This window comes from Leuciscus leuciscus, assembly GCF_965113295.1.
Source record: "Leuciscus leuciscus genome assembly, chromosome: 14".
In the NCBI taxonomy this organism is placed as follows: Eukaryota; Metazoa; Chordata; class Actinopteri; order Cypriniformes; family Leuciscidae; genus Leuciscus; species Leuciscus leuciscus.
In genome coordinates, this window is record NC_138738.1 from 27,823,260 (window position 1) to 27,835,488 (window position 12,229).

A 12,229-nucleotide genomic window follows, 5' to 3' on the forward strand; every position below is an offset into this window, starting at 1 on the left:
AACAGCTGCAGTGTAGCAGGTCTATTCATCCAAGACCAATCATATCAACATTGCCATATCCATTACCATGCCAAACACTCAGAGAGCTGTCATAACAGAAATAAATGTAATAATACAAACAAAAGGCAGCAGCTTTTCAAAGCCAGCAATTAACATATGGCCTCAAATCTGTATAGCTACTCTTTGATCTCCATTTTTATCTGGTATAGAATCACAAAGATAATTCCCCAAATACCATAAATGTTTTCATCTATATCTTATCTGAAATTCAACATGAAAGCAGGGTATCTTAATCTGATCATGAAGAGCATGCGCTAAATGTAGAAGAATCACATGACTGAGATGCTGACTATGTAGAGCATTCCATATTGATCACTTGTAAGGTACTGACATACCCTTAAATGGGTCTCTTAGAAGGCAGGAAGGGACACGGCATCTAACTATTGGTTTGGAGCAGAGCCTACAGTATATGAAGACCTCCGATGCAAAAGCCTCTAAAAGCCACCTATGTCAAAAATGATATAATAATATTGAGTGAATGCTCTCTGCACATAGTATAACGTACATCAAATACTTTCACTTCAAACTCACTAAATCCCAGCCTCAGCCCATTCAGAAATGTCGGTACTTAGGTAGAAACCTATACATAGGAGCCTGATAAAATGTTTAATATTACAGAAAACGTTAGACTGACTTATATCTGAAGTCTTCATATGTAAAAAAAAACAAACATGTGGTGTAAATATTTTTTTTTAAGTTGTTTATATGCCTATGTGGTGTTTTTAATATGCTTTAAGACAAACCATGTGCAAATTCATAAGTCAACACCATTGCTGAGTATTTTCTCCTTAAAACTGCAGTGAACCAAAGACAGTATCAAAAACGTGGTTTGAAATCACCAGTGTTTCTTAGGTCAGAAACTACCTTGTAAACCAATCACGTCAACGTGCGAGCGGACTTTAGCATATCATCATTACTATAATGCGAAGCAGGGAAGGCTCAAGAGAAGCCAGTTATCCCGGTAGCCAATATTTTTCTGTTGATATGAAAAATCGGATACTTTTAGCTATAGTGGGTGAATTAAGTATATCATGTATATTACGATGTTATGATGTACTATAAGCCTTTCTCCAATGATGTTCGAAGTTGTTCAAAGCGCTTGTAAGGATGCTGATTTTCGGAAGGCAGCTGTCCGACTTTGAGATGTAGCAACATTAAAACCTGTTTGCTAGCGTAGTCAAGCAAAAGGCTGATTAAATTAATTACCGTTATGTGTCCGACGTTGTAGAGAGTGATAAATAAAACGCATTACCATTCTGATACATCGACTTGTAAACTAGCCTGGAGGCGGGGCTCTGCATATTTTTTTCATCCTCGCAATGCAGGAGAGAAATTACAATAAAAACTGCTTGACATAACTTAAGATATGCTTTGAGGAGGTGTCCCTTCCAATCCATTCTTCTCACTTACTCTTTCTACTTTCTTCTGACCCGGAAGGTGTCTCTGAAAAAGAAAACAAAAATGTGTCCTTTATGTGTGTTTACACCTATGCAATAGTTACTACTTCCACATGTACATAGGTTCACACTTTAGATAATCAATCAAAAATATTTGTCTGTGTCTGCAAACTCACAAAAAAGTATTACTTTGGACCTTTAGTATACCAAATTCAAAACTAAGTAAACTAAATAAGAAAATTAAATATAGAAAACCATATTTTGAGAGCAGTTTGTCTGTGAAGTGCAATGCAAAATGTCATAAATGCGAGGTCACTGCAATGGAGATTTTGAATTTGAGCAAGCACATGAAAAAGTGTAAGAAAAAGTGGTTTGGCAAAGTGGGTAGTGTACATGATATAAAATTGAAAAATGGAAGACTTGGTAGGATCCATGTGCAGAGTTTAATAAAGGGCAGACAAGAGTCATACAACAGGTGAGAGTTCAATCCAGTGAGACAGTCCAACCAAGCAACCAAATCCAAGATGTCTATTGCACAAGATCTAGGCTAAACTAACTCTGTGCATTTACAGTTTGGTGATTTCACCAGCAGGTGCTATCAAAGTGCATGTTTGGACTGCAGTGGAACATAAATGTAGTCCCTAGTTATGGTTAATACTTTAGGCATGATTTTGTGTATCAGCAGACCAATATAATTATGGCTTTGTGAATATTGTTAATTATTAATTATTAGGGATGGGCATTTTTGTAAACTTTTCATTTCGAGTAAGGGTGAGCAGGGCACCACATGTCTAGTACAATAGACAATTTTGTTTCATTAATTCAGTGTATTTATTTTTTTATTTTTTTACGCCGACATGGGGGCATGCTGTAACGTGAGGGGCACTTTGTAACGCGACCATATAACAACTTGAAATTTTATCTGATCTAATCGAAAAAATATACAAGACAAACTAAAATATTTTGTCAATAAAATACAAGTATTATCTTTTTCATATAAAATAATGGCATTTTTTAAATATTATTATTATTATTTTGTTGTTGAGTTTGACAACAAACACCACAAAACACAACTATGCAGCATATTTAAAAACCTAATAATAATTAATTTCAGAACATTGACTCTTATCTTACACCCGGCGCAATGCAGCACCAAGCACGATGCAAGTGTTTTTTGCTAGTTTCAGTCCGACGCAGTTATCATTTTCACGTCCTGTGCCACATTGTAATAGCAAATTAGCAAATGCAAATTAGCAAATAGCAAATGCATTTGCGCCCATTTGTGCAGGTCTGAAAACGAGGTGTGTTCTGGCGCATTGTTGGCACGTTGCTATTATGAGGCAACAGAAATACACTGCGCCATTGACCAACAGAAACCTGGTCTAAAGTCAATGTCGCAATTATTATTTTTTTTGTTATTTAAAGAGCGCGTTAGTAATATGCACCTATAGGCAGGTCCACAAAGCGCGTACACTCTGCATATTAAACACACAGGGACGCACAGCAGCACACAAACTGCTGCTCCTGTCTGCCTCGTTGCCTGCTGTGAGTGTGTTTGCTTCGGTGCTGTAAGCTCTGTCTTAGCCTCGTATTTCCTTGTTTTGAACCATCATTTACTACAATTTCTAGTTGTTTATACTACTACTAAATACAGCTTACCCAACATCTCAGATTAACCTGATATCGCTAGCTTCCGTTACTACTAGCACAACACGCTAGTAATTCGCTAGCCTGTTAACGCGCCACCCGTGCGCTCAGCTATTTTTATTTATTTATTTTCTCTCGCGCGCTCGTGCCTTTGTGTTCATAAAAGCTCAGGTGAGTAAGAAACACTCAACAAACACGGTGAGTAATGTCTTGTCCTGTTATTATCATGCGTCGCGTCTGAATGCGTTGTTGTTTTTGGAGCTCTATCGATTTGATTTATAATTCTTGATTTTTCTCTTTAAACTCGCTTACAACGAACATTTTCTACTTTTCCTCACTGAGAAGCACTACTGCTCAAACCTCATAGTTACAACGCGGACTGTTGAGCAGACGCGTCTCAAGCCTATTAGTGATCCAACGCTGGATACTCTTAAAGGTACGTCCGTGGATCACGGCTGAACGTGTCTTCTCCACACTCACTTACAAACAAACATTTATTTATTTTTTTCGTCTATCGTGCGTCTACTCTACACCCCTACCACTAAAAAACCTAAAAAACCTCATAGTTACAACGCGAACTGTTGAGCAGACGTGTCTCAAGCCTATTAGTGATCCAACGCTGGATACTCTTAAAGGTACGTCCGTGGATCACGGCTGAACGCGTCTTCTCCACACTCACTTACAAACAAAACAAATTTTTTCGCCTATCGTGCGTCTACTCTACACCCCACCACTAAAAAAAAATTTAAAAAAATACAAATACAAATAATTAAATAAATAAACAGATTATATCCAAGACTTCAGTCATAAATTAGTATTAATATTGATAGCATCACTGGTAGCTTCGTTGCTAACTCACTGTCCATCTGTTAAAATGGCGAATATATCAGATGTAAGTAGTCTACCTTTTGGTGCAGGTGAGGACACATTTGAGCTGCACGCACTGCAGTCCGAGCTGGAAGCTGTTGAGAAACAGATCCACGACCTTTTATTGAGACAGGCCCAGCTGAGAGACCGGTGTTTGGCTCTTGAAACATCACGCGCCGATGCACACAAATCAGTGTTTAACGTTACTAACCCGCTGACTCCGACCGCGTCTACTCCGTGCGTTCCTCAGCATCGGTCGCAATCAGCCATGGTCTCGTTCACTCCGGCTCCAACACGCCACCACGAAGCCTGGGTGGTTCCGCAGCGGAAGACGCGAGTCAGGTTTAGACCAAGACTTTCTCCGACCCTCCCGGTTTTCGAGTTATCCACACAAAACCGCTTCTCCCCTCTTCGCGAAACAGAACGCGATGCTGTGATAATCGGCGATTCCATCGTTCGGCACGTACACGCTACGTTAGGTAAAAGTAAGGTGCACAGTCACTGCTTTCCTGGTGCTCGTGTTTCTGAAATCGCTGCTCGCGTTCCCGAGATCCTGTATGGTGACGAGCGCGTCGGAACTGTGGTCCTGCACGCGGGAGTGAACGACATCAGGCTGCGCCAGACGGAGATTCTGAAGAAAGACTTCAGGAATCTAATCGATACGGTACGCAGCACATCGCCTGAAACAACGATCATTGTGTCAGGACCGCTTCCCACGTACCGATTAGGGCATGAAAAGTTCAGCAGATTATTTGCGCTAAATGAATGGTTAATGTCATGGTGCAATGAGCAGAAACTGCTCTTTGTAAATAATTGGAATCTGTTTTGGGAGCGTCCTAGGCTTTTCCGTGCTGATGGCTTACACCCAAGCAGATTCGGAGCGGATCTTCTGTCAGATAACATCTCCAAAATGTTAAATACCCTTTGACTAGTAACCAAAAGTCCAAATCATAGTATCTGCAGCACCAATTTAACTGATATAAATACTAGTGTAGAACATTGCATAGAAACCGTGTCTATTCCTCGTTTAGTGAGATCAAATAATAAATCTACTGCAGGATCTAGGAAAAATCTAATTGTTATTAAAACAGAAAATGTTGCTATTAGTAAACAAAAACTATTTCTAAAGCTAGGTCTTCTAAACATTAGATCACTCACACCTAAGGCAGTTATTGTAAATGAAATAGTCACAGATAATAGCTTCGATGTACTTTGCCTTACTGAAACCTGGCTTAAACCAAATGATTATTTCGGTATTAATGAGTCTACTCCTCCTGGATACTGTTATAAGCATGAGCCCCGTCTGATTGGTCGTGGCGGAGGTGTTGCAACCATTTATAGAGATATTCTAAATGTTACTCAGAAAACGGGTTATAAGTTTATTTCATTTGAAGTACTTGTATTAAATGTTACGCTCTTAGATGTTAGAAAAACATCCCTATTATCTCTAGCCTTGGCTACCGTATATAGACCGCCAGGGCCTTACGCTGATTTCCTAAAAGAGTTTGCAGATTTTCTCTCAGACCTATTAGTCAATGTCGATAAAGCATTAATTGTTGGAGATTTTAACATACACGTAGATAATCCAAATGATGCGTTAGGAGCTGCGTTTACAGATTTATTAAATTCATTTGGGGTCAAGCAAAACGTCACCGGACCAACACATCGTCTTAATCATACACTCGATTTAATTATATCACATGGAACCGATCCAACCGATATAGATATCATTCCACAAAGTGATGAAGTCACTGATCACTACATGGTAACTTGCATATTACGTGAACTAGAAGAACTAACTAGCACTATGAGCACCATTCTCTCTAGAACATTGGATGTGGTTGCACCTATTAAATTAAAAAAGGTCAGAGAGAAAAATAAAGCACCATGGTATAACAATACTACGCATGTTTTAAAGAGAGAAACCCGTATTTTAGAGCGTAAATGGAAACAAACTAATTTAGAGGTCTTTAGAATCGCGTGGAAAGACAGTATGTCACGTTATAAAAAGGCCCTAAAAGCGGCCAGGGCTGAGCACCTCCGCAAACTAATAGAAAACAACCAAAACAATCCAAGGTTTTTATTTAACACCGTGGCTAGACTAACAAATAAACAGACGTCACCCGAACAAAATATCCCGTTACAGTTCAGTAGTAATGATTTCATGAACTTCTTCACTGAGAAAATAGAAAGCATCAGAACCACAATTGTAAACGTTCAATCTTCAATCGCGCTTTATAATTCAGCTTCAATTATCACCCCGCAAGAACAATTACAGTGCTTTACAACTATAGAACAAAAAGAGTTAAATAAACTTATCACTTCATCTAAAACAACAACATGTTTATTAGATCCTATACCAACTAAACTACTGAAAGAAGTGTTACCTGTAGTGGAAGAGCCTCTCCTCAATATTATTAACTCGTCTTTATCTTAAGGTCATGTTCCAAGAACATTTAAACTGGCAGTTATAAAACCTCTCATTAAGAAACCACAATTAGATCATAATAATCTAGCAAATTATAGACCCATTTCAAATCTTCCATTTATGTCTAAAATATTAGAAAAAGTGGTGTCCGCTCAACTGGGCTCTTTCTTGCAACAAAATGATATCTATGAAAAGTTTCAGTCTGGATTCAGACCGCATCATAGCACTGAAACTGCGCTCGTTAAAATCACAAATGATTTACTTTTAGCTTCTGACCAAGGCTGTATCTCAATACTAGTTTTACTTGATCTTAGTGCTGCGTTCGATACTATAGATCATACATTACTCTTAGATCGACTACAAAATTATACTGGTGTTCAAGGACAAGCACTAAGCTGGTTCAAATCATACCTATCTGACCGCTACCATTTTGTCTATTTAAATGGAGAAAAATATATCATAACTCCAGTAAACTATGGAGTGCCGCAGGGATCTGTTTTAGGCCCTCTGTTATTTTCCATATATATGATGCCACTTGGAAATATTATAAGGAAACATGGAATTAGTTTCCATTGTTATGCTGATGACACTCAAATATATATTTCATCACGGCCGGATGAAAACGCAAAATTTTCCAAATTGACAGAGTGTGTTAAAGATATAAAAGATTGGATGACGCGTAATTTTCTTTTATTAAATCCAGACAAGACCGAGGTAATACTTATCGGTTCAAAAAACCTCGCACAATACAACTTTAACATCATAGGATGTCCTGTTACTTTATCCTCTACAGTAAAAGACCTGGGTGTTATACTCGATTGCAACCTGTCTTTTGAAAATCATATTTCATATGTTACAAAAACAGCCTTTTTCCACCTTAGAAACATTGCTAAGCTACGTAATATGCTATCAGTTTCTGATGCAGAAAAGTTAGTTCATGCATTCATGACCTCGAGACTGGATTACTGTAATGCTTTATTAGCTGGTTGTCCTGCATCCTCAATAAACAAGCTACAGTTAGTCCAAAATGCCGCCGCTAGAGTTCTTACGAGATCAAGAAAATATGATCATATAACACCGATTTTATCATCACTGCATTGGTTACCTATAAAGTTCCGTATTAATTACAAGGTATTGCTACTGACTTATAAAGCCCTAAACGGCTTAGCTCCAGTCTATTTAACGGATCTTATATCGCCCTATAATCCATCGCGCTCTTTAAGATCACTAAATTCAAGGCTTTTGGTCATACCTAGGATATCCAGAACCACCAAAGGAGGGAGAGCATTTTCACATTTGGCTCCAAAACTCTGGAATAGTCTTCCTGATACTGTTCGTTGCTCAGACTCGCTCTCCCAGTTTAAAACTAGATTAAAGTCGCATCTCTTCAGCCAGGCATTCATATAATCCTACAGTTCAAACTACACTCCGGCCTCTAGCTCATAAATGCCAGAGGAGAACTGGCCCCCGACTGAGCCTGGGTTCTCCCAAGGTTTTTTTTCTCCATTAGGTCACCTGATGGAGTTTTAGGACACCATTAGGTCACTTGATGGAGTTTTTCGGTTCCTTGCCACTGTTGCCTTTGGCTTGCTCAGTTGGGGATATTTTGGGGATATTTAATTTAATTTAATCAATCAATAAATTCCTCTTGAAACAAACTTTGTTGTATTATTTTAATTTAATACTGTGAAGCTGCTTTGATACAATCTGTATTGTGAAAAGCGCTATACAAATAAACTTGACTTGACTTGACAAACATGCCAAATATTTAAAATAAAAGGATTACAATGTAAAAGATTATTATTGTGTACATAAAGATATGGTGGAATCCAGCTTGTCCCGTAGATGGTCTGCTAGTGCACTTTTACCCAGTGGTGGACAGTAACGAAGTAAATGTAATTCGTTACTGTACTTAAGTAGCTTTTTTGCGTATCTGTACTTTACTGAAGTATTTTAATTTGGGAAGACTTTTACTTTAACTCCACTACATTTCAAAGTCAAATATCTTACTTTTTACTCTACTACATTTTCAAAAATCAGTCGTTCCTTTTTATTTATGAGTGGATAAAAACTTAACTGGTCAAACGAGCCACCTATCACAGTAGCCTACAACGTGCGCGCTTTGTTTTGAACTTGCCTTGGTGGTATCTACTAAGCGCGAACCAGAGCCGTTAAATATGAGAGTTGCGACCATAGACAGTATAGGCTATAAGAGGTTGCGACACACACGGCTTGTTCGACTTGAACCGGCGCTGCACAGACCGATCAGTTTATGACATCAAAGTATAGAGCGAAATCGCGAGAGCGATTGAAAAGCATACAGAGCCGTCTACTCTCTAATCGCTCTTGCGGTATTTTAATGTCATTCACCGAATGGTCTGTGCAGTGTGCCATTTCAAGTCGAACAAGCCAACTGTGATCTCGCCGCCGCGCGGTCACGTGATTCGTGTAGCTCTCAATAGTTCCAAACAATTTGTGTTGCCAATAATTTTAAGCGGGGCAGAGAGCAGCAGCTATTATTGCAGCAATTATCGGTAAATACTGACGCATAATGAACATTGCTTATTACCTTGACACTAAAATTACTTGCATATAATAGCATTTTTTTTTTCTGAGGAGTAGCAGAAACACTGCATTAATACGTTTTGGTGTTTAATTTTGTAGGGAAATTGGCTGCTCCCATAATGTAGTGTGTATATATATATTCAACGGCATTGTGCAGGTTTATGTGAATGTATCATAACATTAGGATGTTTATAATTATGACCATAGACGCTTGTGAAAAATATGTACAGTAAATACTGTAAATGTATTATACCTTATGGGATCAGTCCCCTTCCGTCCAAAATTAAACACACAAAAAATGTATTCAATAAAAAAAAAAAATATATATATATATATATAGACTAATTAATGTCATTTTATTAATAGATTGATGTGCCAAGAGTGACAGAGTCTTCACGTAGACTGAGTTAAGCAAGAGTCTTGTGACAAAAATTATAATAGGACATTATAGCAATAAAAAAATCATAGTACTTGGATACTTAAGTACATTTGAAGGCAAATACTTTTGTACTTTTACTCAAGTGAATGTTTAAAGGCAGCACTTCTACTTTTACTTGAGTAATATTTTACCTTGAGTATCTTTACTTTAACTCAAGTACATGGTATGTGTACTTCGTCCACCACTGCTTTTACCTCGCACACGAGCAGTTCCGTTTGTGCTCTGGAGATGGCTTCGGTCTTTCCACTATCAAATTCCGTCATGTAAATAGCGAATCTGACATGGTGCGAGCGCAACTGGCATTAAAAGGGAATGGGAGATGAGACTCTGAATAGGGACAACTCCTTTAGACCATGCGCCTGGCGTGCCGACCATTTTTCCTGTCTTTAAACTAGCAAAAGTGGATTCAGACACACCCTAAATGAACTTGCGCCCTGCACTTTAGACCATGCGCTTAGATCGTTAAAATAGGGGCGTAAAAACAGAGGTTACCATTCGCTGCCGCCGGTCGAAGAAGCGATAGCAGCCAACCTTTGCCCGCCCTCCGCTGGACGGCGCGCTAAGCTGGCTCTGCCTTCAAAAGCTTGCCGCATGACGTCAACCCTGCTCGGTCGCGCTTTCTCCGCCGCTGGGCAGGCTGTGTCAGCGCTGCATACTATGGCTACACTGCAAATTTTCCAGGCCGATCTCCTCCGAAAGCTGGACGAGAATGGACCAGATGCAATTTGCGTGCCAGACTTGAGAAGTGCTACGGACCTCGCTCTCCACGCTACTAAGTCTGCTGCACAGGCCATAGGACGGAGCATGGCCTCTCTCACTGTGACTGAGAGACACCTATGGCTAACGCTCTCTGAGATGTCTGAGTCTGAGCGCGCCGCGTTCCTCGACGCTCCGCTTTCTCCCGCTGGCCTCTTCGGAACTTCCGTCAAAGATCTCGCGGAAAGATTCGCCGAGGTAGAGAAAGCGTCACAGGCTATGAAGCACTTCCTGCCGAAGCGCTCCAGTTCTGCAGCAGGCCGTGCGAAACCGTCTGCTCAGAGCTCACAGCCTCAGCCTCCGCCCACCGCCGCCACTTCGCAGCGCCGACAGGCCCGAAGCGCGAGACCGTGCTCTCGCTCATCTGGCCGCCGCCCTGCCCCGCGTGGGCCGCGGCCCAGGATTGCGGTAAAGCCCGAGGCCCCGAAGTAGTCCTACCACGCCTAGGGAAACGACGGTGTCCAAGTCCAGCTGCGGCCGGACTTACACCAAAACTCATCGCTCGTTCAGGTCCAAGAAATGTGACTGTTCCAGTGTATTTTGCAGTCAACAAGCCGGTTCCACTGCCCGCTTGCCTGCACACAAATGCCGTTTTTACGGCTACCCAGATAAATCCCATAAAGAGTGTATTTTCTGGTGTCCCGGCCACGGCCGATGGTGTTATGAGTGTAGTCAAAATGCCCACTGCCCAGTGCCCATTCCTACACACAAGCACAGCCCGTCACACAGGGCTCGCGCACATAAAATCGACCCAGTTCGATTGCGCATTAAACGTAGCAGATGTGCCCACTGCCCAGTGCCCACAATCACTACGTCCTGCATGTCTCGAGGTTTCTGTAAAAACGAAACCAACGTGCATTCGCTCTGCTCAGGCGGACAATGCTCTCGGTGTGGTAAATGTGCCCGCTATCCCGCGCCCACATCCACACACAGACATGACAAGTCCTACGGGACTCGCCCAGCCCTCCCCCTCTCGGTTAACCACCGCAGAGGAGCCGAGCGTGGGCAATCTGCCCGCTGTTATCAGCTCTGCCTCGAATGTCATAACGCGACGCTTGTGTTACAGCACACCGAAGCCCCTCTGTCGCTGAGCGACCAGAGCGCGCTTCGCATTCAACCCCTAGCCATTCATGCAGATGGATGGGCGAGGCTACCCGGGGTTTCGAAGTGGGTGCTAGACATTATAAAAAGAGGCTATTCGCTACAGTTTTGCCGGCGCCCTCGTCGCTATGCGACGTGCGTCGAGACCATGGTAAAAACAGAAGTAGCACACCTACTTTGAGCCGAAATTTTGAAACTGTTGAGCAAAGGGGCCATAGAGCCGTTATCTCTAGCTCAGAGCGAAGGAGGGCTATACAGCAGATACTTCCTGGTACCGAAAAAAGACGGGGGTCTCAGACCCATACTAGATCTAAGGCAACTGAACAGAGTGCTTGCAAAGCGACAGTTCAGAATGCTCACGACCAGAAAAATCCTCGCGCATATTCGCAGAGGAGATTGGTTTGTGTCAATAGATCTGAAAGACGCATATTTTCAAATACAGATAGCGTCACGTCACAGGCGATATTTGAGATTCGCCTTCGAGGGCCAGGCATATCAGTACACAGTCCTACCGTTCGGCTTGTCCCTAGCACCCCGTACATTTACGATGTGCATGGACGCAGTGCTCGCACCCCTCAGGCTACAGGGCATGCGAGTATTGAACTACTTGGACGATTGGCTGATTCTAGCTCAATCTCACTCGATGCTCATAGAGCACAGGACCATTTTACTCGATCACCTCGAGAATCTGGGTCTCAGAGTCAATTGGGCGAAGAGTTCTCTGTCCCCCAGACAGATAATATCTTTTCTGGGCACAGAACTGAACTCGCTGTCTATGATAGCGCGACTGTCACCACAGCGCGTGCTAGACATTCAGTGCGCAGCAAGCTCTTTCCGCTGCGGCGCATCTGTCCCGCTCAAGAAATTTCAGAGGATGCTAGGTCTCATGGCCTCAGCATCATCAGTTCTTCAGCTGGGCTTGCTTTGCATGCGCCCGCTACAGTTCTGGCTGAAAGCGCGAGTGCCGCG

The 12,229-nt window shown here is 41.6% G+C and overlaps 1 protein-coding gene across 3 annotated transcripts in view; it reads right to left on the reverse strand.

The window, feature by feature from the left end:
* The window catches only part of cidec (cell death inducing DFFA like effector c), a 64,538-nt gene that overhangs the window by 36,405 nt on the left and 15,904 nt on the right, over window positions 1–12,229 (reverse strand). For 2 of the 3 annotated variants that reach the window (XM_082137024.1, XM_082137022.1), the window contains exon 5: window positions 1,471–1,503. The exons of the other annotated variant lie outside the window; for it this stretch is intronic. In XM_082137024.1, coding sequence (XP_081993150.1) covers window positions 1,471–1,503 — 33 coding nt within the window. The remainder of the gene's footprint in view (window positions 1–1,470; window positions 1,504–12,229) is intronic. 3 annotated transcript variants of the gene reach the window in all.